This window comes from Cyclopterus lumpus, chromosome 17, assembly GCF_009769545.1.
Source record: "Cyclopterus lumpus isolate fCycLum1 chromosome 17, fCycLum1.pri, whole genome shotgun sequence".
In the NCBI taxonomy this organism is placed as follows: domain Eukaryota; kingdom Metazoa; phylum Chordata; class Actinopteri; order Perciformes; family Cyclopteridae; genus Cyclopterus; species Cyclopterus lumpus.
The window spans coordinates 6696276-6723527 of record NC_046982.1 but is presented as its reverse complement, the minus strand read 5'-3'; the positions used below and the strand labels follow the sequence as shown (position 1 = coordinate 6723527).

General features: G+C 45.2%; 1 protein-coding gene across 1 annotated transcript in view; it reads right to left on the bottom strand.

The window, feature by feature from the left end:
• LOC117745955 (solute carrier family 22 member 23-like) overlaps nt 1–25997 on the bottom strand; it is a 32572-nt gene extending 6575 nt beyond the window's left edge. Inside the window, exons 1-8 of the mRNA XM_034554598.1 lie at nt 25979–25997; nt 24889–25829; nt 18984–19087; nt 18690–18844; nt 4640–4808; nt 3206–3333; nt 1696–1798; nt 851–1086 (exon numbers count right to left, since the gene is read on the bottom strand). Coding sequence (XP_034410489.1) covers nt 851–1086; nt 1696–1798; nt 3206–3333; nt 4640–4808; nt 18690–18844; nt 18984–19087; nt 24889–25320 — 1327 coding nt within the window. The 5' untranslated portion in view covers nt 25321–25829; nt 25979–25997. The remainder of the gene's footprint in view (nt 1–850; nt 1087–1695; nt 1799–3205; nt 3334–4639; nt 4809–18689; nt 18845–18983; nt 19088–24888; nt 25830–25978) is intronic.
• Nucleotides 25998–27252: the final 1255 nt, after the last annotated feature.

Below are 27252 nucleotides of genomic sequence, written 5' to 3'. Positions count from 1 at the left end.
ACATTGGAGAAATTGTAAGTTTACAATCATATTCGGCGACATAACGCCAAGCTCCTGTATAGCAGCTGTGTGTGTGTGTGTGTGTGTGTGTGTGTGTGTGTGTGTGGGAGACACAAGCAAGACAGTTGAAAACTAAATGATGAAATGAAAATGAATATTTTCTATCATCTCAAATGTACATCATTACATGGGAAAATGTCATTATAAAAATATATTCGAGGGTCATGTTGATATTTAATGCAACAAACACGAAGTGTTCCACTGTACAAAAGGTACTCGCATATGTGGAGCAATATAGGACAATAACTTATTCCATTACTTTTTACTTTGCTTGGAATCCTTCATTTGGCCAGAATGTGGATGCGATGCAATATGATAATATCGCCGTAGAACGGCTGCAATGAGAGTTTTCTTTTATGATTTATTTTTTCAAATTGATGTTTTCATTTTTCAAGTCAAGTATTTTCAATGCTTTCCAACTTCCCTAAGACATATCACATCACTAGTGAGCCTTTCAAGCAGCAGGACCTGTATGTGGACCCAACATGTGCCCTCTGGCTCATTGATATTTCTGGAGCGCCATCGGCGAGAGGAATAAGATATTTGTGGTGATATTTGACACACAGTATTTGGATTAGTAGGATTGTTTGTTTTGCGGGATTTGTTGGCAAAATAGTACCAGCCTCACCGTGTAATTCTTCTCTAAAAAGGCGACTGTAACCAAGAGCCCTCAACGTGTAAGTCCTACTAAGAGTTCCTTGCTAAAAGACACTTCAGATACTCAAAGTCAACACACATCATCCCCGTGGCTCCATCCTCAGTGGACGTGTTCCTCGCTCCTCATACTCACAGTTGAGCAGGCCCAGCTGCAGCAGAGACGCCAGGGCGGTGATGATCATAAACATGAGGAGGCCTCCCCTGCGGCCCATCAGGCCCACCGCCGGGCAGAGCGCCATGCAGGACGCCACCGCGATGCCCGCCATGGTGTAATAATCCGCATAGAAGTTGTGGAACATGGTCGTCTCCTGAGCTTCGGGGTCCATCATGCTGCGAGCAAAGCAGTGGTGGATCCCATAGCCGGTCAGCCTGGGTGAAGAACACACACACACACACACACACAGGGCGAGGTTAGGGGGACACTGGGAGGGAAAGACGTCAAATGGTGAGTCAGAGAGACGGATCCAAGTAGCTCTAAAGAGAGATGATTCAAGGTTTATCGCATCTTCTTCCATCTTGACAGACCTGAACAAAACTGCCCGCATGTAAACGCCGACGTGTCGACAACACAAGCAGCCCCACGCGCCCCCATGTGGTCGTCTAATGTTTCATAAGGACACAGCTCATGTAAAATTAATGCAGACTCGGGGAGCCGGGGATACCGTGCACTGAGGCGGAGCTAAAGCGGGGTCAGCCCAGCTCGAGTGATGAGGTCTCAGACGAGGGGAGGGGGGGAGAGGAGAGATCCCACCGGGGGCCACTGATCAATGCTGCATCGAGCATCCAGGTTAACGGAGGCCATCTCGACTGCACAAACAGGCGGGTCTGACTGGCATGGCCTCGCCCCACAAACACAAGCACACACACGCATTCCCTTTATTTTCTCCCTCTCTGGTTCCCCTCCTAACACACGCAAGCGCCATGACATACACGTCCTAACTGTTTCCGAGTAGCAAAAAGGGAAAGACAAACACTTACGAGTTGACGCAGAGCACAACGATGTTCTTCCACAGGTTTCTCGTCCCGACCATTTTCACGATGCACGTCTTCTTGGGTTTCTTTTGAAGAGCTCCCTGCAGTTCTGGACACAAGCAAACATGTTCAACGGATATCGGACTTTTGAGGTCCATGTCAGCATTTGAGCAGAAGTGTCATTTTAGGTTATTGCAAAGAGACGGTTCTTTTGCTTTATTATTACAAAGTTGAAGCATCGCTTCATACAACTATGTCTGAATACCAACTTGTTTAGTTTAGATTTTTTTTTTTTTTTTTTTTAACCAAAATACATATTTTCTACATGTATTCAGAAAATGAAGTATCAATGTTCTCTATTTGTTTGCATACGCGCCAACAATGACTCCAATGTATCTGAATTAAAAAGGTGTCATCAGCCAATTAAAGTGAGTTTTCAGGTGACGGGAAAGGCTCAACTCTGAAGGGTCAAATGAGGGCGCCCCCCGAGCCACTGCAACCACGGGAAAAATTCCACTTGTATTATTTGTTTCTAATGAGCAGGTTTCATCCCACGAGACGACTCTCCCGCTGCTTCGTGAGACAGGTATGACGACGCTCACAGTGGAACAGGAACAGCTCGTGAGAGGGCGACGCCCCTGAACCGCCGGGTTGGCGTGTGACACGGCAAACAGTGGATGTTTTCATATCAGGTTGCCACAGCAACACCGCCTCAGCTTTCGCGGTACTGTACGCTTGTGTCAACTCAGGCACGTGACAGCATTCCACCACACCGCCGCTTCAAGGTGTTCTCGGTCTGTAACCGCTCAGACTTTCCCAACTCTATCCCGGCTAAGATCTAGATGCAAATCATTCTGCTCACTTTCCAAAAGATGACATCATCCGTACTAGTTACGTACGCATCGTCATGTCCGAACGCGTCAAACAGTTGCTCAGCTGCTCTGTGTATTGCGGCCGTGAGCACATTCAGCGCTCTGTGAGGGGTAAATATTACTGTGAGGGTTGGGGATAGCCAGTTACTATAAAAAACAAGAGTGGATCATTTAATGTCTAAGGCAATGTACTTTCCTCAATGCTGCATCAGCACACAGCCTCAGAGTTTTGAAATGTCACACTGAGTGGTTCCTCTTTGAGCCTTTTCCCAGCAGTGGATTGATAAATACTGTACAGTGAGCAACAGCAAAAAAAAAGTAGACCGCGGTCTGATATGACATTTAACAACAACATACAGTAAGTAGCTCTTCGAGGGGGACGGCATCCGTGTGCACTGTTGTGTCATCAACCCAGGCTGTAATTAAATTCATTACCGTTCTAGAGTGTTCTTAATGTCATGTTTGTCACTGACTGCTACGTCTGAAGTGGTCTGTTACTATGGTAACCTGACAGGAAGCGGATATAATCTGTCTTATTTAGGAAATATTCGACATTCCACACAGTGATCACAACATTAAAAATGTTTTTTTTTTTTTTTTTAAAAAGCAGCCTTTTAACGCAAACGCGCCAACGTATTCCTTACCTGTGAGGATATTTTCGGTGTCGAGCTCCATGTTCACTTGATTCTTCGTTGCTATGTGTCCCATGATCCATTTGGAGCGGCAGTACTGCTGAGTGGCCAGCAGCCAACGCAGTGACTCAGGGAAGATCCTGTCAGAAAGACGGGGGATGTCCTGGTTAATAAGAGGAAATGAGTCCAGCTTTCAAAAAGGCCGACGAAAGACTCTCTGAATCAGGGTTACAAGTATCAAATCGTGTTCATTTTGAACACATTTCAAACTAAATGCAGAAAAGAAAGAAGGAAGAAAAAAAAAAAAAAAAAAAAGGCGATGGATTCAAAGTTATCCCGAACAGGAAACACTGGCAGGCCATTTTACAGGTTGCGTGGCCTCAAATTAGCCGAACCAGGCATCTGGCTGCCAGCCACCGCTGCACCCGTTTGATATGCGCCATTATCTGCAAGTTGTATCGAGGTTATGTGGCAGCAGGGGAAACATTCCTGTGGGCGGCAGCGCGCTTTCCTCGCAGATGTATGTTGATTTGAAGAGAGTCAGCAAAAAAAAACAAAAAAACAATGCAACGCGTTTGGTTGCATTTCTATGGAACCCGATGTCTCCGAGGGTGACGGCGCAAGATGTGTGCGATCCTCATTACGGGTGTGGTTTCAAATCGTTTGCCCTGAATCAGCGAACTTACACCACCTGCGGTGTCGCACTGGGAAATCGGCTGCATTTCTATACGTGCCGACTCAGCGTCTCATCGGCTCTATTGCATTGTCGGCCGGCTTGACATTAAAAGCTGGCCCTGTCGACCTTTGCGGGTTGAGTTCACTCATCCAACGTTTAGTCATAGCCGTGAGAAATAATCAGTTTAACAAGCGGGCTTCGCATCCTTGAGTCGTTATCACGACGACCGCATCAAAGCAGACGCATGTCTTCCACAGTGTTGCCACCCGACTGCTGAGCCATTGCTTGTTTTCACTCACTCGTCGGGATAACAGTGACAGTGTGTCTATGCGTGTGCCCAAGATTACGGACTCTGACCTCTGTGTGCCGTACTGATTGGAGTGCATCACCTCACCAGCGTTGACTCTTCAGACACAAACCAAGGCCGTTGATACACATTTTAAAAGAAACTGTATTCTTGGATTTTATTCTACATGGCTTTGTACACATCAGCAGATGTGTGTCGCAGTGTGAATACATCACGCTAGAATGAATGGAGGCGGAGGCCCATTGCCCGGGCGTTAGCTTTATATAGAGACACTGCAGTCCCCCGTAGAGGTCTTTGCAAATGAGTTGACGAAAAGGCATTGCATTTTAATTCAGCTGGGAATTCAGCGGTGAAAAGAAAATGTCCTTGAAGGGACTTTTCCCCTTTGCATCTTTGGCTTGATAAGGCCTTGTTTACACTCTTAAGAGTTGCTTGGAATCTAACGCTCGGGTCTTTTCCTTACCAGATGTAGGAGAGCATCAGCAGCAAGGGGCAGATGATGACGGCTTGGAGAACCTGCCAGTCGCGACAGAGGTATGCCACCACGGGCATCAGCAGCTGACCGCCCAGCCCCACAAAACTGGCCACCATGGTCATGGAAAAGCGCCACCCCGGCAGACACAGCTCAATCCCTGGCGGAGAGAAAGAAAGAGGAGAAAAAGAGAGAGCGAGAGAGAGAGAGAGAGAGCCAGTGTTAGTGGGTTTTCTGCCACAGACAAAGACACAACATGGGCATACACGGCAACAATCCCATTCTCAAGATGTTCTTGTCAATAGGACACCAGCTAGTTCCAACTTAGCCTAGTTATAATAAGATGCATGACCCCTAAATAAAAAAAACGAGTGCACCAAATGAAATGTGTCTTTAGTATTATACAAACGACACATAATAGCATATCATTTTTTACACCCAGTAACTGTTGCGTGGCTAACTGACTCGTTTTTTTTTGTTTTTTTTTTAAATGGAAAATGGAAAAATGGTCAGTATATCTGTAAACCAGGAAGATTTTAAAATTGCATTTCACAAAAACAACATGGCGTACAAATTACAAAATGTACACAATAGTGTATTGCCCACTCCAAACGGCATGAATACTACAAAATCTGAAACGCACGCGTTTCTTCATGATATAAGAAATTAAATAAAGTAATGAGTGCATTTACAAAGCATTGGCAGTTCACTTGATCGGCAGACGTCTCCTGGAAACCTCTACGGGCTTTACCAGCCAAGGCATGCTTTAATGGCGCCGGCCCGTTTAGTAAAATTACTCGTTTGAAACTTCACACATACACTTGGTAGTCACAAATAGCTGGTGCAATACAACCCAGTATTAATATAGAACCAAACAAAAAAAAAGAACATGGGGCTTGAACCTCCGTTCTCTCCTCATGCCGACGGAAACAAGCCAGAGTTCATGAATCAATTCTCAAAACAGAACAGCTGACAAGGTGAGGCAGGCAGGCCAGGACGTGGATCTCGACAGATGATGATGACGACGATGCACATGAAGAGAGGTGCACGTTGTTCTGATGCAACGCAGACACAACTGTCATCGTACATTGTGAATATATTATTGCTGTGGCTTTTAACACAAAGAAACCGTCCTGAAAACCAGTTGCCACTTGTCTCACTGAACCAGCATCGGAGCCAGCGACAAGCCGGTTGGCATACAGGAAAAGGGGGCGTGTCGGTCAGGGCCGAAATGTCAAAACCAGTCCAGTCATTTGATAGATGACATGATGAAACGATTCATCAAAAGAAAATGGGTCGGAATTAATATTTAAAAATGTTAGAGCACCAGTGCATGATATAAACTGTGACCTTGAATAAAGCCTACATAGCCCCGTGTACAGTTGTTGTTGCCGAGAGACAGTAGGCCGCTGTGAGAGTGAACTAACCAGAAAGAGGTTCCTTGTACTCAATTCTCCTCTATCAGAATGGCACCGATTCATTCAGCCAGCCATTAGCATGCACACCACACAGGCATCCAGCAACCACAGACAGTCCAGCCCTTTAGTTACTGCAGTGGAGAGGGTGGCTTCCCATCGCACAGCGAGAAGTGTTGTAATGCTGTTATTCCCGCAATGCCCGACTCTTTTGTCCCGCTCCATTCATCCCTTTTTGTTATACTTCATGATTTTTCTTTTATTTCTCCCTCCTCCTTTCTAATGAGTGTTCTACTGCGGCGCAAAAGTATGTGAACAGTCTCCAGATGGGCCTTTCAAGGTGACAAGGCCAGCATAATACAGTGGGTGTCGCGGCCCCCTCTCTTCATTCCAGCAGAAGAGACCGGAATTTCAATTAGGACTTGCCCCCTTCTGAGGACATGAATAATGCTCTCTGTTCACGGACACTATCGCAGCTGGAATGACAAAGTCAGTGAGCTGAGAGCAGGGCGATGGGTGCAAGACCTGCTGAGTTTGAACCAACTAACCTCAGGACCCCCTTCTCTGTGTACTGCCCCGAGGAAAGGGACGGTTCACTGGCTACAGACTGCATGGGACTTGGAATTCTTACAGGGCGTCCTGGACAGGCCACTGCAACGTGACCGGAAAGAGTACATCCTGTGGTGAGCTATGGAAAAGGGATCACGCGCACTGACTTATGACAGTACTGCCTCTATTAATTAATTATATATAAATATAAATAAATAAATATATATATTTATTTAAATATATATATATATATATATATATATATATATAAATAAATATATATTTAAATAAATAAATATATATATAAATAAATAAATAAATATATAAATAAATAATATATATCCATCCATCCATTTTCAATACCGCTTATCCTCATTAGGGTCGCGGGGGCGCTGGAGCCTATCCCAGCTGACATAGGGCGAAGGCAGGGGACACCCTGGACAGGCCGCCAGTCCATCGAGGGCACATGTAGGGACATACAACCATTCACTCTCACATTCACACCTATGGGCAATTTAGAGATCAATTAACCTGCAGCATGTCTTTGGACTGTGGGAGGAAGCCGGAGAGCCCGGAGAGAACCCACGCTGCCACGGGGATATATATATAAATAAATATATATGTATATATATAACAATATTTAAATAAATATATTTAAATAAATAAATAAATATACACACACACACAATCTGTAGATAGAGCTGCAGAATGAGGACCAGAGTCCTGAGCTCCTTACAACTGCTGACCGTAATCCTCCACAACCCACTACATCAGCATTCCCACAATGCCCTTCAGCAGCCTGCGTTCTAGTGACATTAATCTACCACAAGCTAATCTGATGACACGTACAAAAAACTCACCTGAGATGCCAACTGAGGATCTCTGGTGAGACCAAAGAAGTAGGACACACGAGCTACTGAAAACATAGACCCCCCCCCCCCCTCCCCTCCCCTCCCCTCCCCCTGTGCATTTGGACACAGTGTACAAGGTGGACATGACATCATCAATTATTAATCCAATAGCCAATTAATGGGCATGATAATCCCCAAAGAGGCTTTGGCTGGTTTGCTGACTTTGTCAAATCAAGAGAAATGAGTCTCCGGTACTCGCCACAGTAGCTCACTCGCCTTCTGTGAAGTAGGCAGCTCAGTCAAGGGGAGAGATTGCTTGACCACTAAATGCACTCACTAGTGCAGCCACGCCCTGTACCCACAGGCTAAGGTCATGACCTTTCACTGGTCACATGGGGTCCACGTGGCCCGGTGCCAGGATTTCACTGGCTAATCCTGACCACTCAATCTGTTAAGTATGACTTAATGGTGAGGAGACGGAGGCATTTCTCGGTTTGCCAGTGATGAATTCAAATGGCAGATTATGACTAACTCTCAAGTCTGGAGCTCTCAAGTGCAGCTGGTATCGCAGTCGCCATCATGCAGCTGTGTTCCCTCTTCACCTTCCGCGTCGTTCACCTCGCCGCCTGTAAAAATGATAACGCCTCGGGGTGAGTGACACCAGATGGTTCCAGACCTCTGAATCACAATCACAAGTCTGGGCGTTGTGCCCGCGAAACCGCTGTCTCCTCCAGTTGGACAGGGCTGTCGAGTGAAGGCCGGGACACAGTCGTGGGCTGCGGGGCGCGATGACACACGGAACTGGAGCTGCCGTGCGGGGGAGGGGTTACAGCAGACGGCGCTCGAAATACAGGGACGGCGTTATTTGGGAACGCTCGAATTGACGGCTGCCAATAATGCAGAAGAATGTTTTCAAATAGGAAAGCACACATGGAGGTAGGTTATTATAACACCTTCCCTGCGGACGCCTTTAGTGAAACAAATCTATTAAATCATAATGATGGATGGCTGTGCGCCACCGAGTGAGCCGAGTGCAGATCCGATTTGACCGTTTATGTGTTAAACCATAACGATAGGACGCCAATGCGTCTTTGTGACATCTCCTCTTTTAAGCCTCCCTGCAACTGGGGAAACAATCGACCATCATCTTCCTCCACATCCACCTACCTAGACACACCCATTCAAAAATGGTGACAGAAAAATGGGCACGAAAAGAAGAAAAAAAAAAAAAGAAAAGCTGTCTCCTGTACACAGTCTCCCATTGCCGTGTAATTGTCTTGACATCTGGTGACTGTAAAGGCCAACGATTCACACACACTCATGAAACCAAGGCCCCTCTTGCGTCCTGTATAGCATCTGCATGAGTTACGTTTCCGCACAAACAAATTCAGGCCAAGAATTTGTCGCCCGTTTTTCTTTTTTTCAAAAGATGCTCACGGCCCTGAGTCTCTCTTACACATTGTGATGTTCCCAGTGAGCTCATATGCCCGAGTGTGCTAGATGGGGGCTCATCCAGCCCGTATGTGTGCAAGCTTTCATCTATGCTAGAGCTCCAAACCTTGCAAAGCTGTGGTAAAAGATGGAAATGCTTGGCGAGAGCAAACTCAATTCAGGCGCGTGCCAAGCTGCTGATGACTTTTTGTGGAGTGCCTCCTGTGAGTGGCAGGCCGGTGCAGCATCATCAGCGAACCGTACTTCCCTGATTAGAGGGAGTTACAGCCGATCGAAGAGACTTTTGTGTGAAGGCAAATTGCAAGGAACAATCAAGGAGGAACATGGCGACCACACAGGAGAAGAAATCAGACGGTGTGGGGGCGAGAGCACCCGCGCTGTTTAACCCACAGTAAGCCGCGAGAATAGGACAGCTAGGACAGCTTTGTCTTTAAAAAGAAAAAAATGTACCCGTTGCATTTTACTAGGACATACAGTAATCATCCAAAAAGCAATGACGGAAAGCCAGCCCTATACTGATGGTAGATCATTGACATTATGGACACATGCGGGTAAACTGCAGTTTATTTACAATTAAATAGCATCCAAAGAATCCTGTGAGATTACTCAGTATTTTGTCCTCACTTAGAGGCCGATTGTGTTAGTACACAAATATCCTGAGGGTTTTCTCTCTTTTCTTGCAGACCCTGAAAATGGGCTATTGACTAAGAACAAGCAATCCCCATTGTGATTAGTGACTCTGCAAAGAATGCCAACCAGCCACAACTAGCCACAGGCACTTCCCCTTGATCCTTGTGTGGTGCAATCAAACCAGAATTAAATCACCACCAGGAGAGTCATATCCTTTGATAATGTGTGTGCGTGCGCGGGTTTGTATATCCTAACTAACCCACCACCTCACCACTGCCACACACACACACACACACACAAACACACACACACAGAAAAGATCAGCACAAAAACACAGCTATCGGCTCCTCTGGGAGATACAGAAACAGTGGCTCATATACAGCTTGCACTCTGACACGAACATAAGAGCACGTCAGGAGTTGCCCGAACACAACAGACGCATCAGCCTGAGCAAAAGTGAAACGGCGTGCATTTTTTTACACTCCTCAAAGAAACAGTGCAAAGGTTGCTCATGCTGATTTTGACAATCCCTGGACTTCACTCTTCACAATTTGCAACATGAGATAGCTTGATGTCATGCAACGTCTCTCACAGAGTGTGCCTTTAAAAAAAGTGTGCCTTTTTAAAAAAAAAAAAAGAAAAAAAAAAAAGGAAGCAATCTACTAAAATGATGACATTAAAAAAGAAAGAAAGGGAAGAAGAAAAAACAGCTAGTAGGGTATTCCTGTAGCCTAATGTGTGAGGTGAGGAAATCTGTTCAGCAACCAAAAAAGCAAACTCTGCACGAAAGGGAACTTTAACCCTGCTTACAGGGGGGCGGGGGGGGGGGGGGGGGGGGGGGGGGGGGGGGGGGGGGGGGGGGGGGGGACAGAGTTTGCACCTTAACCCATTTATCAGAGAGCAGAGCGGAGTGTGTGGAAAGATGAGGACGGTGCATCATGGAAAATACCTTTCTTTGGCTAAAATGTAATTGCAGTCTGCGCACAGTCCACATCTATGCCCCGCCTCTCCGAGTAACCTTTTGCATCCTTTTCAAGCGACTAGGACGGCGCGGTCAATCCGATGGCAGCACGGTATCTCTCTGCAGCGGTGTGAGGCGGCGCTGGCCACTTGTCCTCGGGGAGGCACAGCCAAATGATGGGTAATGAAAAGCTCCTCTCTTCAGAGTCCAGATCTGGCACGCACCGCGCTGGGTCAGGCCAGTCCGAGCGATATCCATTGATGATGGCGTGTACACGGGCAGTTTAAACGCGGAGAGCAAGACAGGTAAGGAGAGCAACAAACGGTCTGTCCGACTGTGCCAACAGACGGCAATCGGACATGGCCACAAAGAAGGCCGTTTACACAGATAAGTAGACACAGAGCCTGCATCTTTCGGTGCAGAGAGAACAGGAGGGCACCACACAAACAAAAGCTCCTCGTAAGAGGCAACACAGGAACACTGAGGCGGACTACACTGGCCTGGCCTAATAAACGCAGCATAGCACTGCATCAGGAGGCATGCGTTGTGGATCATCCCGTCTGAATAGAGGAGCACTAGTCCACTGTCATAAGGAAGACAGGATGCACACAGAGAGCCGGGGGGGGGGAACACATGACCACATACATTCTCACGATGGACGGCTCAGATGAGAGGATACGAATGTGGTCACATTACCAGTCACTTGCATGCTGAATATGATTCCTTATTGTGCTCCATTTCTCTACCAATTACGTTAACACGCACAGTCTATGAACAGTAGATAGAATTTTAAAAATGGAGTATTGCTGCATATGGCACAGCTGCATTCTTTATATACTGTGTCATATATGACCGCGACCTATACTCCTACGGGGTCCACATGCACCATCACTTTGTCTCGGGCTGAGGGGGGGGGGGGGGGGGGACAGGACAGTCCATGTCAAGTCTACACAGATTTGTTCGGAAGCATCACATGAGCAGAGCAAATCACCGGCAGACTGAAATGCACATCCTGGGTTGCAGTGCATGATTAGAGGCGTGAAGGGAATGTCCTGGCTGGACTACGGTAATAGTTTCTGGTAAAACGATTATATATATATATACACATACATACACACATGTATGTATATACATACATACATACATACATACATACATACATACATATATATATATATATATATATATATATATATATATATATATATATATATATATATATATATATATATACACACACACACACACACACACACACACACGATCTTCAGTGTGCGTGTGTGAGCACCACTCGTACTCGTCCAGTTCACGGACGAGGACGAATAAAGGAATGAATAAAGGCCGCTTTAAAATTTCACTTACTGGTATGAGGCCATATAAAAGTCATTGAATAGACGTAAATGTGATACATTTAACGATCTGTCAAACTATCATTTTCTCTCGTGCTTATTGGGTCCATTTCTTTCTCCTCGTCCTCCATCTTCTCTCCCCGAAGTGACAAGTTTCCATAAGCAGCAACCATAAATATCAAGAGTCAAAGCCTCTCGGGACAACAGAAATAACGTACATGCGGTGTGCGTTTTTAGCGAGGGCTCGATACAAAGCCCCAGAACTAGCTCGGCCTGGACACCAAGGTCATTTATTCACATGGAGTGGTTCCATTATTGGCATTTTGTGGCGCATTGCAAACAGGTTTTCCAAAGTAATTTTACATTGCTGATACGTAAACTCTATTTTGTAAATCTTGAATCATCTTGATGACCAGAAAGCAAATCTGGAAGATCAAAACATAAAATACTATTGGGAAATATCCCTTGGCTAGATTAAATCACACCTCAAATGTGTGAGAAAGAGAGAGAAACCCCAAAGCAATACACCATCCCTTATCAAAATATAGTAAGGGACTATTGGAGCCGGCCATTTCTCCAAACCTAAACTATTATCTTGAGGTTGTCCTAGGACATCCTCTATTTAAAACAGGCTTTCCCTTGTAGATCTCTCACACAAACACACAGAGTAGTCATGGTTATATATGGCAATGGGTAGGAAGTTATAAAGCTCTTTATGATGCACGACATTCATGCATCTGTATCTCACTCTTTGTCTATTGTCTCTCACTCTACAAGGCCTCTCACACACACACACACACGTAGAGAGGTGTGCCTCGTCTCATCCAGGCAGTAAATTGAGGAAGAACTTCTTTACCGTAAGGCCATTATGCAGACTTCTCAAAGTAAACATCCTGCCTCTTACTAACATTTAATAATTGCTTTCTGGAAATTAAAGGTGCGAGATTAAAACCATTACGTTGGGAATACGTACACACAGACACACACTTAAAACTGGTATTCTTGTGAGACAGAAACCACCCACTAGCCCACAATTCTTTCACAAAAATGTGGACGTGAACTTTTTTGTCCCCTGATTTTGGGTGTGAATAAATGCTTTAGGAAGAAAGAAAAGCAATGTATGTCTAGAAAAGCATCACAATCAAGCTGAGCGCTAAATGCAGCCAGCTAGCATGACTCAGCTAGCTGATGTGCAGCGTGTGGTTGAATGGGAGGGGGGGTGGGCGGGCGAGGGTCGGGACGGGGAAGGTGATGGTGTCGTCATGTAAGAAAAGACATTAGTGAGCCCCACCACGATGCTAAGCTATAGGCACTGGGAGTCTGGCCTCTGTCTGGTGCTGGGATGCTAAAACAGGCTAGCACACACTGACGGAGCACTGGGGTATAAATAGCAGCGCCACATCAGATGACTTTCTCTCGCCATCGGCCTTGCTATACTTTGCCTACATATTAGATTCAACGTATTGTGCATTAACCCAGTTCACGAAAGAGCTCAATGTTAACACACAGAAACCCTTCACTCTCGCCGGTGATGCAGTAGATCTTGCCTCTCAGTCCAGCATTCTTCAAAAAACAGAAGTGATGAATCTTGCTTTCTGGAGTTTGAACATTCCTCTAAGTTACTATTTTATCTACTCGTATTATTTGCTGGTCGCCATGCTCTCCTTTTGTCTGAAACTACACGGCCACCGATTCTCTTTCCCCTTTTTGTGCCGTCTCTTTGTGGCAGTTAGCGTTGAAGTGTCACATCAGATCAGCCGCGTTAGGGGCCCTGCAATGGGCCCCTGGCTTTGACAGGCCATCCTGGCGGAACGAATAGTAGCCGTGCACAAATTGCTCTACAATCTTAAAAAATTTTTTTTAAAAAAGAGGCAATGACAACGCCGGGGCACAAGGTCGTCATATACAGGGGTTTAGGGAAGGCCCCGTCGTCTAACCACTGTACAACCATACAGTCACAAGGATGCAATTGTTTCCAACCAAAACACAAGGTTTGCAATCATTACATTGCTATTTTCTAGATTGTCAATTGCAACATTCAAATGGAACCCCGGTTTTCAAGAGCCATGAACTTTGACTTAATTGCATGTGGGTTGATGAGGAAGGGGGGATTAGGGTAATGTCTCCAGTGCAAACAGAGCCGAAGCTGGGACTTGGCTCCGACTTTCCACTGTAAGCAGACTCGAACAAAGTAAGGGCCCCAAAGAGAGGGTCATTTGGTTTACTGTGTTACATGCAGAAATGTCATGTGACTGACACAGTGTCAGGACTATAATGAATATTGGCTTTTGCTACACTCTTAGCATGAGGCCAACAGACCGAACGCCTAAAAAACAACGCTTCGCCCCAGTAATGTGTTATTGAACGACTGTGCTCCTTCTCTTGGAGCCGCTCTCGTGGAGTTTTGTCAATACAGAGTGGCTGCAGGGTAAATATCACGTGACGGAGGCCACGCAAGCAGAAATAAGGGCGGCAGTATCGCAACACAAAACCTATACAAATATGCAAAGCTCGAACAAACATATGTTCGGCTAAGCCACTAGTTAATACGTCAACATGAAGGTCATAGCCGGATGTATAATTTGTTTCCAAAGAATCATAAGGACATGTTTGATGAGTAAAACAATAATGAAACTTAAATGAGTCTGCTTATTAATAATTAAGAAGTACCCAAATGTCATAGAGTAGCCCACAAGAAGTGTGGTGACAGGTCTGTGGCTCATTTCATGCTTGTTAAATGAGGAACTGCTAACCTGAATTGATCCTTCCATAAGACTCCAGACTCAACAATCCTGGTGGGAAACGCTGCGCTTGTCGTGGAGAACAAGGTTAGATAAATACTAACACGAGAATGACTTTCCTTTAAAAGCTACAGAAACTTTAAACCCATTTCAGATATTCTTGGCAACTTCTAAGCCATTGTGCAACTGCACAGGTACCTGAATATCTTATGGCACAGGGTAAGGTGTTGCGTTTGACCTGAATAAAGAGAAGGCGGCCTTTGAAATGACAGATTATTCATGACCACTGGATATGCACTGAACAAATGCAAAAAATAGGGGTAGAGAATGGAGCAACAGAGGGAGGCGAGTAAGCGTAACAACATAAGAAGGGGGGCAAAAAACTGATCTTTACTCACAATAAGTGGACACCTTGCTAAACCATCAGATACATTCAAATACCGTTTTCTTTTATTAATCAGAATGGTCCGATACTGCTCTGGCAGTCAAAGATGTGTTGCTCATCTAATTCCTTTATATAACAGCAAGTTTAATTGCCTACTGCTGCACTATGCAGAGCACACTTCAGATGAATCTCATCGTTTTTACGCCGGCCAACACATTAAACTGACGCATATGTGTTGACGACGAGATGAAAGAAAGTAAAAGACGATGACCTGCAGTATCAAGTCTAAATTGTACAATTTAGCAGTGGAGCTTTGAAATGAGGCTACACATATTTACGATTTACTAATTCAACCAATTCATGATTGTTGTCTAAGATAAATAATACAAACAAATGGGCATTACTGTACATAAGCTGTATACAGCTCCTACGATGTCCAAACCACAAGGTTGAGAAGCTACGGATTTACTGGACCGTAAACTGAAGGTTGATGTGAAAACAACGGATGTGGATGTCAAGTTCATTCAAAATTGAAAGGACACCATACTGAACTGCTTAACTCCACCTTTTTGCCTCCCTCTGCCCCACCCTCTCTCCTTTTGTCCCAGGAGCAGACCAAACGGCCCTTCTATTTCGGGAGCGAGGCGAAGCTTTCCAAGGGATACATTGTGGGGTAAATTAGAACGACAAGGACACTAAGGGCCCCTTCCTTCATCCTCTTGCCCTTGCTGCCTTCCCTCTCGTCCTTCCCTCCACGTTTGCCACCTCCCCCTGCACTGGTCAATTACTGCGGCCAAAGAGGCTTTTAAGGATCCATTGCGGAGACCACAGAGTGCATGAGCTGCACGGCCAATTATCAGGACGCCAGCAAATAAACCAGCGACGAAATAAGAGGAGATTTCAATCTCCTCCCGCAGTGATGGGTGAAACTAGAAGTTACCACGCCATCCCCCAACCCCTTCCGCATGAACATTTACGAGTTCACTTCAAGGGTAAGGAGGCGGGTACTGAATGTTGTTCTGTAATGAGAATTTATCCCGACAATGGCATTCAATTTAATAAATGTCAGGAGGTCACCGAAACACAACAACTCTTCTTTCCGCTGAGCTGGAGACAAGAATACAAGTATAGTAGGGTTTTGATGAGGTGTCTCTGGTCGGAAAGAGAGCAGCATCAGTGGGAGGATACTAAGTGTTAAGAGCGGGGCGGTATTAGTTAAATTAATATTGCGAACATGATCACAGCATTACTACAATACGGATATGTTCCAGTACTGAAGTACGTTTATCGCATTAATCTGATTTGGTCTGTTAGAGGGCCAGAATCTTAAATTAAAACAAGATTTTCAAAGCATTGTAGTCAATACCGCCTAAACCGAGACCAAGTCAAGACCAAGACCAGAGTGCATCGACACCGAGACTCTGAGGGTCTGAGAGTAGAGCAAGACTGAGTCAAGACCGGTACAAGTCCTGACCTGCAGGACCCATTGACAAATAAATATGGAACATGCAAAGCATGGGCACTCTTCAAATCGATCTGATCGACGATCAAAACTGCATTGCAGGGGTGAATTTGGAGTGTGTTCCTTTTCCACAACAACAAAGATGACAAATGCGTCAGATTTAAAACTGGTCTGAGCAATGTTGAGAAGATTTTGAAATGAGATTTTTTTCAATCATGGTGTTGAAATATTTACTACGCCCCAACAGGGAAAATGCTGCTTAAAACTTGCAATGCAACCAAAGCTGCTCCTACTTCCTCAACACAGTCAGGGGCCAAACAAACCAGTTTGGCCAACAGCTACATTTCGAGTTTCAATAGAAAAGGCCTGCATTTTGTCGTCAGGTATTACTGCTGCTATTCTATGGAGCCAAATCCAGGCCAATAGTTTTGTTCGTTTGAAAAAAAAAAGATTTGAACCTGAAAATTCAAGTTTTGGTCTTGAACATTGAAAAATTCAACAATGTTTTCGAAATAAAATGAAGTGTATGAAAAGTTTTGTTGGTTTAAATAGAATTTAGATTCAAGATTTCAATGAAGGCAAATCACTGTCAAAACCTGAGAGTGCTAATGAGACGCACGCGCAAATCAAACAGCCACGCGTGTAATTTACTTTGATGAGCACTTTTACATAACTATTTTACATAACTCTTTTGCTCGCAAATTTTAAACCTGCAACTTTAAGTTGCTCACTCGCCAGTCTGTTACCTTAGTTATTCTTTTTGACAGTAAGTGGGTGGTCACTATTGTATCTCTACATCTATGGAGCCAAATCCAGGCCAAAAGTTTTGTTAACAGCATAACAGAGAAGGCTGAGGACCTGAATTATAACTCAATATTTTATATATGCCAGATTCACGGGATTGTCTGTAAACAAAATTGAAAACTTTTCAGGTTATTGGCCTGGATTTGGCTCCATACTGTTCTGCTTTTGTTTCAAAACTGAAATGCAAGGACGTTCTAAACTTGAACCTAAGCAACAGCTAGTTTTCAAAGGTTTCAAGTGCTGCCTGAGAATGGAGACATAGGAGCGACAGAAAAGAGTACATATGTAAAAGAACTACAAAATAAATGTGGAAACATGAAGAGGAATATATAAAAGAATATTTAAGTGTGTGTGTGTGTGTGTGTGTGTGTGTGTGTGTGTGTGTGTGTGTGTGTGTGTGTGTGTGTGTGTGTGTGTGTGTGTGTGTATATATATATATATATATATATATATATATATATATATATATATATATATAATTCTTACAGGGCGTCCTGGACAGGCCACTGCAACGTGACCGGAAAGAGTACATCCTGTGGTGAGCTATGGAAAAGGACTCACGCGCACTGACTTATGACAGTACTGCCTCTATTAATTATATATATAAATAAATAAATAAATATATATATACACACATATACGTATACACATATATATATATATATATATATATATATATATATATATATATATATATATATGTATACATACATACATATATATACACACACATACATATATATATATATATATATATATATATATATATATATGTATACATACATACATATATATACATACATACATACATACATACATACATATATATACATACATACATACATACATATATATATATATATCCATACACATGTATGTATCCATATATACACACACACACACAAATACATGCAATTCTAAATTGTATGTATTTTTAATTTAAATTTTCTTTAAATTAATTTATATATTGTAATATAGCGCTTGCTATTCCTCAAGGGGCCAAGCTGTCAATCAACTGGGTTTGGGCGGGCCTTCCGGCACACATGAACAGAGGCTTTGAGAAAGGCCTATCTGCAGTCTGGCAGGCGACACAACACAGCTTGCCCCCTGAGATAACTCCTGTGTTGAGGCAAATATATATCTTAGTCCAAACCATTATATATTTATCGTACATTCTTTTATTTAATACTTTTTGTATTTCCAGATTCATTTTATTTTATTTTATTACAGATATATTCTTTATTATGCTATGACCTAAAAAGGCCTCAAGCTAAATGAGTCAGCAAAAATATTCACGGTAAACACAGATAAGTACAGACTATTTGCCATTTTGAGCGCTAACTTTGTTAAATTCCTTTTTTTTTCGACAGGCGTATCAAACCATAACATAAGGGGGACCGGGCATGGCAATGGGAGCGGGTCGTCGAGAGGTGGAAACTCACTGAGGACGTAGAGGGAGAGTGTGAGTCCCGCCAGGCAGAAGCCCTCGAAGAAGCGCAGGGTGCTGAACATGGGGACGTTGACGGAGAAGGCCACGGACAGACCGAACACCAGCATGAAAAGCACCGATATTATCAGCACCGGGTGGCGGCCGAACCTACGGAGCGAGGTCAAAAAAAGGAGTTTTTGGAACTGTGGACACCTTCACCGGGAATATGGTTTTTACACACCTGTAATATATAAAGTCATATTAACGTGCGTGTGTGTGTGTGTGTGTGTGTGGTGCAAGGACGTACCAGTCAGCAAGGATTCCAAACGTCAGGTATCCAAAGATGGACCCCACCAGGAGAGAAAACTTGGCGATGTGGACTTTCCATGCAGAGTCACACACCAGACTCCACTGTAGAAACAAATAAAAGGCCGCCATTAGTGTCATGAAAAAGTTAAAGTAACAACTGTACATTTTTCTATTGAGGATGAGACATTAATTGATGAGTTGACACTGACCCTACACCAGGACTTATTCATGTGGCATCATCGCCACGGGTTTCCTTTTATTTGACATTTCTTTTCATTTACTGACATCTAATAGACTAATCAGAAAGAATGTGTTCTAAATAAATTTTGAAAAAATTGTAAGAAAGCAAGACCGTGCGGTGCCACCCAGAACGCCATTCTACAGTCACTAAAGAGCTCAATGTTAAAACCAGCATTGCCGACTTTAGTGATTAACTATTGGTCTCTAGGCTCAATGGTACCCAGAAATAGCACATTTCACAAAAACAAATGCCCACATCCAGTATTTGACCTAAAGGGCCACCAGAGATCAACATCAAGGATTCATCTACATGCATGCCGATTCACTTCCTCAGTCAACAATCCCTGAGTGCACATGAGCCGACATGTCTTCTGTTGCTTTCTGCGTGTGCGTCGTCTGTGTCTTAATGCACATTATTACAGGTCAACTCTGAGACTCCCAGCAGAGGGATTCCCACATAGTGCAAACAATGCAGTGAGCCGGCTTTTTGCATGAATCGAGCACGCCCTGATGTTTATTTTAGTGCTTTTCCCTTTCTCCCCGCAGTAGCAACAAGTTGTGACAGCCAGACTGCGTACACAGCACGAGTAATGACGGTAGAGACGAGAGGAGGTGCAGCCGCAAACGGGAAGCCCAGTGGAGCGCGTGCACGTGAACGCCGAAAACAAAAATCGACCGCTGACATCACTCCTCGTTGAGTCGTTGATATCAGAGAGGAGGTGGATATCAGGGGCCATATATATATATATATATATATATATATATTCAGACAACATGCCATGCCATGCCACCCAGCTGTCAGGGTGGCATAGCAGGTGCCATTCGGCCTCATTTCTACCCAATGTATTCACCAAAACTCTACCACTTCAAAGGCTGTGGGAACATATATCGACATGTCACAAAAAAATGTATAATCATAAATCATATTACATGTAGCAGCTCAACCTAGTGTTAAAATACAAAGTGCAGTTTGCTCGTAAATTCTTCTCCAGGGTGGGGGATCTAACCTCTCATAACCTCCCCCATAGTGACCCCCCCCCCCCCCCCCCCCCCCCCCCCCGAATGGAACGCTCCAGGATTACCACGAGCCATCACATGATCCAGGCATGCCACTCATTCATGGTTTAGGTATCGATGTCAGCAGGGAAGAAGACTGAGGGAAGCAAACAAGTGCCTGTTGCGCAATCACTCCACGACCGACTGTTTAACAAAATGTTTTAAAAAAATGAATACTGGAGTCGTGACTGCGACAAACATTCTGTTCGTGAAACTCAAAACTTTGTTTGCATTCACGCGGTTTGATGACTGGACGACCAGAGGGATGAAGGTTTGATGACTGGGGAGAACCCACTTCAGACGAGGTGACCAGCTTTTACAAACAAAATACCAACATACCCCACGTCACATGCCGGAGACAAAGCAGCAAGTGTAACGGGATGTTAGAAATGTGGCGCGTGTGTGACGGCTGACGCGTCATTAATGCGTTTTGTTTTTTCCGGCATCTGCCAATTGGTGCCTTTTTGTGAACCAGGATTCTCACCGAGTTCATGCACAATCACTAATGGGCATCCAGCAGCACAAGCGGGGGGAGAAAAAAATAATATTATGGACAGACTTTCAGCTAAGAGATCCAGTCTAAGCCGTGGGTATAAAGCCTTGCAGCTTGTGTGCCTCTGGCGGTTGCTCCCCCTGCTTTGGGAGCAGTGACAAGAAGTCAGTGTACAGCAGGTAGAAGAATATCAATCTGAAGGCCGACAGAAAATGCAGAACAATGAAGGGCCAAAAGCCCACTGGCTGGAATCCCCAGTGCGTCCTGTCGACCTCTCTCAAATGACCGGCCACCAATGAGCAGCATGAGAGTCTCATTAGCTCAGATGAAGAAGACGCTCTCACAGCTGCACAGCTCTGCCGCACTCGCTGAACTACAGAGCGGTGGGTGGGGTGGGGTGGGGGAGCAGGCGAGGGAGGGAGGAATAAAGATTATACCACGTAGAAACAGAACATGTGAAGAGAAGGAGAGGAAACATAGAGAGTAAAGGAAGGTGAGGATAATGGGCTGAAGAGAGTGAGAGGGAGAAGGGATGCTTTAAGCCGCTGTGAGGAGAAACAAATGGAGGGACTGCTGCATAGTTACTGCCTAGCAACAGACCATCAGCGTGGCTATCAGACTCTTTTCTGCCTCCAAGTGCAAGTTTTAGCACCACTGCCGCAGCACCAAAAGGGTGGAAATCTTGTAATGTGCTGGTGGAGAGAAACAAAAAGGGAGGGCGAAAGGATCTTGATCTCTCTCTCTCGAACCGGGAAACAATACGCGTCTCACATTGGTGACGCAGCCTGAGGGACTCACAGCGTGGGAGCAAGTGTTCATTATCGAGGTGGAACCACGTTTCAAATATGCTGGCGGTTATGTTTTACTGCTGCGAGACAGATGGGGAAGCGGCAAACCTTCAATCCTCGATCTATCGTTCATTGCCTCCTTTTGTTGACAGTTGAGAGCCATGAGTGCGCGCTCCGTCACAGAAGAGACTTTTTTATGTGAGCAACACTCCTACAACCTGAATTCCATCGCACAGCCGTCAAAACAAACAGCCGAGAGGGGTCAGGCACCCCACGATGTTCAACCCTCCCTTTAAAAAAATGAAAACTTATCAGAAACAAGCCGGCAACAACACACACACACACACACACACACGCAGAACAGAGCTTTATCTTTAGGTTGCACAGGCGTCTTTCCTCCCAGCTGACGCTGCGAGTGGCTGTCGCTGTGTGCTGACTGGGTGTCTGTAGTGGGGTCATTGCCTTTCGACAGCTGAGACCGTTTCAAAGTGTCCCACACTGATCCGGGGTCTGTGGAAGGAGCCAGCTGGGTAAATAATATGAAGGGACACAGAGCCGAGAGGCCTGCACGGGTGTTCAACTACGGTATCGTCTTCCAGATCTGTGGGTGTGCAACCTCCAGCACGGCGATACGAGGTCCGGGTGTACCCGTCAACGTGCTGTCGCAACTGATCTCCGTTATCACTCCAAAACCATTCTCGAACCTACAAGAAACATTATTATTAATCTTTCAGAGAGGGCTGAAAAGAAAGGTTATTTTGATCAGTGATTGGTCAATGTGCCCATTGATTTGTTGGGAAGAAAATACTTTTTCAAAGTTTGTTTGGGTTTTTTTTCCCAAACCAAAAGGTCCAAAACCCAAAGAGTTTACGATCACATATGGCGTAGAAAAGGGTTGATCTGTTGATCTGAAAATGAATTGGTAACCAGTCTGATAATAGATTCATCATTCATGGTCATCTATATACTGGCCTGCTAAAATATGAGGATGTGATGCTTTTCTCAGCCTAATCATCATAATTTTAAATGGAATATTGTTTGGTTTTCAGCCCGTTGGTTCAATTCTACGTTCGAGATGAAAAATAGCTTAAATGCACGACCGCATCGTAGTTTTGTTCTGGCCAGAGCTGCATTATGATTCAACACGCAGGTTCATCTTTTGCTCTGAAGCTGTTCTCAGGGCCACTATTTCAGGCCGGCGCGTGCAGCTGCTGCCCAGCTGAATGGCAGCGGAGCCGCGTAGGTTGCAGAGAGACTCTATCCGCCTCAGAGTAATGATGCATTCTCAAGTCTCAGGCTCAGTCCAATTAAGACGGGACCCTGAGGAGTATCAATTAGTATGGGTATCCACATTAACCACTTTGGCTCCTTCACCGCCACCACGACCTCCTCCCCGGCTCCGAGCAAGTAACGCGCTACCGATCCTGGGAGGCAAAAACCTGCACGGTATGCGATACGAAGGGTTGACAGTGACACGGGGGTCAGAATGCGTTGGCACTCTGCTCTTCTGGGGATCGAGTGTCACAAATAGCCGAGCCTAGTCATGTGCAGTTATGCTTCGGCAATACAAACACGGAGAGAAACGCAGAGTCATCACATCCTGCTGTACATCCTGGTTTCTGTGCTGCTCGTTGGTGGGCGGGGAGGGAAGGGGCCTTGGAAGAGCGGAGGACAGGTTGTCACAAGAATCTGTTTCAATTTTGGCTCAAATTCGGGGGGGGGGGGGGGGGGGGGGGGGGGTGTTGGCCATCTGGTTCAAGTTCTCCTGGCGTCGACCTCATCGGAGCGCGGACTGCATTGGTCGGGGAAGACGAGACACTTTTACCAACTGCTCGGCCCCGTCACTGATCTTCAGTGGTGGTAGTGTCAACATGACATTCTCCAAAGGCAATACAAATATTAGTATCCACAGGTTATAACGCCAGCATGAGAGGAGAGTGAAAACCTTGCAGATGGGACACTTCTGGTTTTTTTTTCTTATTATTTTTTACCCTGTGAGAGAACTGACATTGTTCTGATTAGTAACACAGTTCCACCCAATGGATTTCCCCAACATATGACTTCATAAATCAGCTGAAGGATTTTGACCACCGCCATCCATAAAAATAAAAAAAATAAACTGTTTCTCAGCCTGGCTTTAGTTCATGCACCCCCGACCCCCAGATTACAGTACATTAAATCAAGACTTAAACTGTCCCCCTGGCTGAATTGGAACGCCACAGTTGGATTTTATTTTTGCTTTGTGCAAACGGGGACGTTATCAGCGATAAACAGATGGGCTGTTGGCGTCGGAGCGGACGCAAGCCCAGGGGGCCACAACCCCCTTCCTGCAGCACCGAGACGCGTTCGAAACCGCGGCCTCGGATCAAAACTCTTACTGATTAGCTTTTCTTTTTTTTTCTGGCACGCTGGATTGTGATGACGTTTTGATATGCATAATGAGATTAATAAATAAATAAAACCAAAACCTTCCTCCTCCCACTATGACTGCAGGCCTACTGCATGCTGCTGTCTCCTCAGCCTGGGCCAAGCAGATAGGGATATATTATGAGGCAATGGTGGTTGGTGGGTTGGTGTGTGTGTGTGTGTGTGTGTGTGTGCGTGTTCGGAATGAAAAGCTACATGCACATGTCACCTGTGTTTGGTTAAGGCAGCCATGGGGGCGGGTGATGTTTGGCCAGGGGTAGGGTTGCATTATTCTAAAGTTGTGCACTAATGACCTTTGCTCCAAATCAACATAAAAAAGGGACTCCACGTCTATTGCGTCCATTACGACAACTGACAAACAATCCCACTTTGTATTGCCCGATGCGCCGCCGCCGGTGGTGGTGGTGTCTCTCGGCCATAAGTCACACTGTGTGTCAGCTGCTGCGATGACTCACGCACTGTCAGCCCGATGCTCGCTCTCACAAACACACATCCTTGGTCCAGTGTGTGCCCAATATCGTGAATCCCTACAGAATAGAAATGACTCAGTGGCAGCAGGGCCCACTGTGGAGAAATGCGCGGCCCCGTGGAGGCGCGGGCGCAACCGCGATCCTGAAGCTGTCACATTCTTTTTTTGTCTTCCTTTTTGTGCCATTTTATGCAGACTGATCATGCTGCTGCTGCTGCTGCTGCTGCTTTGAGTGTTTGTTTGTTTGTTTGTTTGTGTGTCGTGTGGATAGAGTGGCATCACTTCTCCCGTCCTACTAACGTAAATCGATCCTAAGAGGATTGGGGCGGGTGTCGGGTATCACGCATGCATAACGCGTACAAAATGATGGAAAGGATGGGTGTGCGTGTGCGTGTCCTCCACCCCCACTCGAGAGAGAGGGATCGCTTACCTTGGTGACCACGTTCTGTGCAAGTCCCGTGTGCATCTCGAACGTCCACTCGCTGCAGCCACACTGCGCGTGGTCCGTGTCATAGGAACTCCCGTTGTCATAGAGGAAAGCCGGCCGCGCGCTCACGTTTCTCGGACCGTCCGACAGCGACGAATGGCTCGCGGTGCGGTTAGTCAGGTTCGCCAGCGGCTGGATGCATGTGTTGTTCGGCTGGGCCAGGAGGAAATTGTTCGAGTACTGGCTGAAGCCGATAAACAACGCCGGGATCCATGTCAGCACGATCAGCTGTTTCTGGTACTTCCCAAAGCCCCCGAGAAACGGCAGCACGGAGCCGTCGATGCGCGTCAGCAGCTCCTGCGACGCGGCGTCGGGGGACACGAAGCCGTTCTCCGGTTGGCGGCGGTCCTCCGTGTCGAGCTGCACCACGGCCATCGCGGTTCCGCCGAAAGATGCCTCCGTTGTGCTGCGAAGCCGGGGTTTGCAGTGCTATACACACACACATACACACACACACACCCACCCTCCCTCCCCCCTGTCGACTCCACAATGCGTCAATGCCCCCGGCTCCGGCGGTGAAAGCCGTGCGCAGTCAATCACTGGAGTGGAAATAAGACGCACCTCTTTATTATCAGGAAGCACTTCCCTCCGTCTGGGGGGGGAAGGAAAAAGAATCTCGATGCGGGCTCGCGTTCCGGAACAAAGGCAGGGGAAGGGGAGTCGTGAGGGGAGGGGAACTATCTTGTGGTCCTTTTCCGTCGTATCTCAATCACCGGCGTCTCTTGTCAGTCAGCTGCGGCGGCCGAGCCCGAGGAAGTAGTTCCCGAGGGAGCGACAGGTAGACACACCTGCCCGTAAAGCTGCGTGCTGCGGACCCGAGCCCAACATGGCCACCTGTAACCGCCGGTGACACCACAATGCTCACTTTCAGTGGAGAAAGTCAGCTACTGGCCGACGAGGGGATAGAAAAACATCAATAATCATAATAAATGCACATTTGTTTAAATGAACACACAGTGTTGTCATAGTATAGGCCACATATATGTGTATTTTATTTAAGAACAGAATCAAAACAAACTATAGTAGGCCTAACCATTTTTTATTTTTTTTTGTGGTTGTTAATGTTGTTGATAAACATTTTGCAGGAAAGTCACAAGATCCAGTATTTTGGATTCTTTCGAGAGACATTGACCCGGAATATTGTGGATGAAAGATAAATAAGTAATACAAAGGTTCTACGCGCTCAGTAGGCTACAGATGTCCTATCACCGTGGGGGGGGGGGGGACTAGCTCTGTCTCCGCCCAGTTCTGGAGCAAACAATACAACAACAACAACAAACATGACACTTCTACTTTAGCTGCCAGCAAAGGTGAATAATAAAATAATAAAAAAAAGATACCGACTCTTTATACAACAGCAGAGCCTAGAACACGAGGCAGTCTCTCTGCTATGACTGAGAGACATTGTGTTCTTCTTTGTTGTTCGTGTTTAGCTTGTCGGTCCTCTCCTTTCGTCTGGTTCAGTGCTGCTATATGTTACTGTTTACTCAATTCTGACCTACTTGTACTTTACTTGCGCGTTTCCATTTGAATGCTAAATCTATATTTCTATTCCACCAAGCTGCAGTTACTAGTGAGTTTCAAGATGTGGATTAATAAAACAAAACATAAATCAACGGATGAAATATGATATATTAGTGTTAACACACCCATCAGTGTATATAAGGTAATTAAATTGAGCTCTATCTTTACCGGCTGCAACATTTCAGTGATGTAAACATGAATGCAATCAATAATTATAATCTAATAATTATAAACCAGAAGCATAATATATGCTAATCTGAAATGGGCCATTCAACATAATCAGTATGTATATTAGTATATTGTGACACTAATACGTTTGTACCTTGATTGTGCTACCTTGTGATATTTTTTACTTAAGAAAAATATCCTTATTCCACCATTAAAAAAATAAAAATTAATAAATCTAATCCCTTTCTCACTTTCTAATGAGCCAACAGGTCTGCAGTTATACATATCAGACCTATGTTATTAATGATGTGGTTCTTCTTCTAGTCTGGAGTTGTCAATTTTAATTGGTATTTATTAAATGGATTTGTTTCCAGCTCTGCAGTTGAACTAAACATTAATGAAACAGAAACAAAAGACACAGTGATGCCAGTGAAGGAACACCAGCCGACTGACTTTACATCCCAACCTGGCAACACACAGCGTTCCCTTATTAATCTATAAAGCATTCATGAATAAATAAATAATATCAATAAAGCCATAACTTATTGACCTTTTATGAAGTGTGCCCTGTTTGGACAGAGGGTTCATTCTTCACAGCAGCCCATTATATTGACA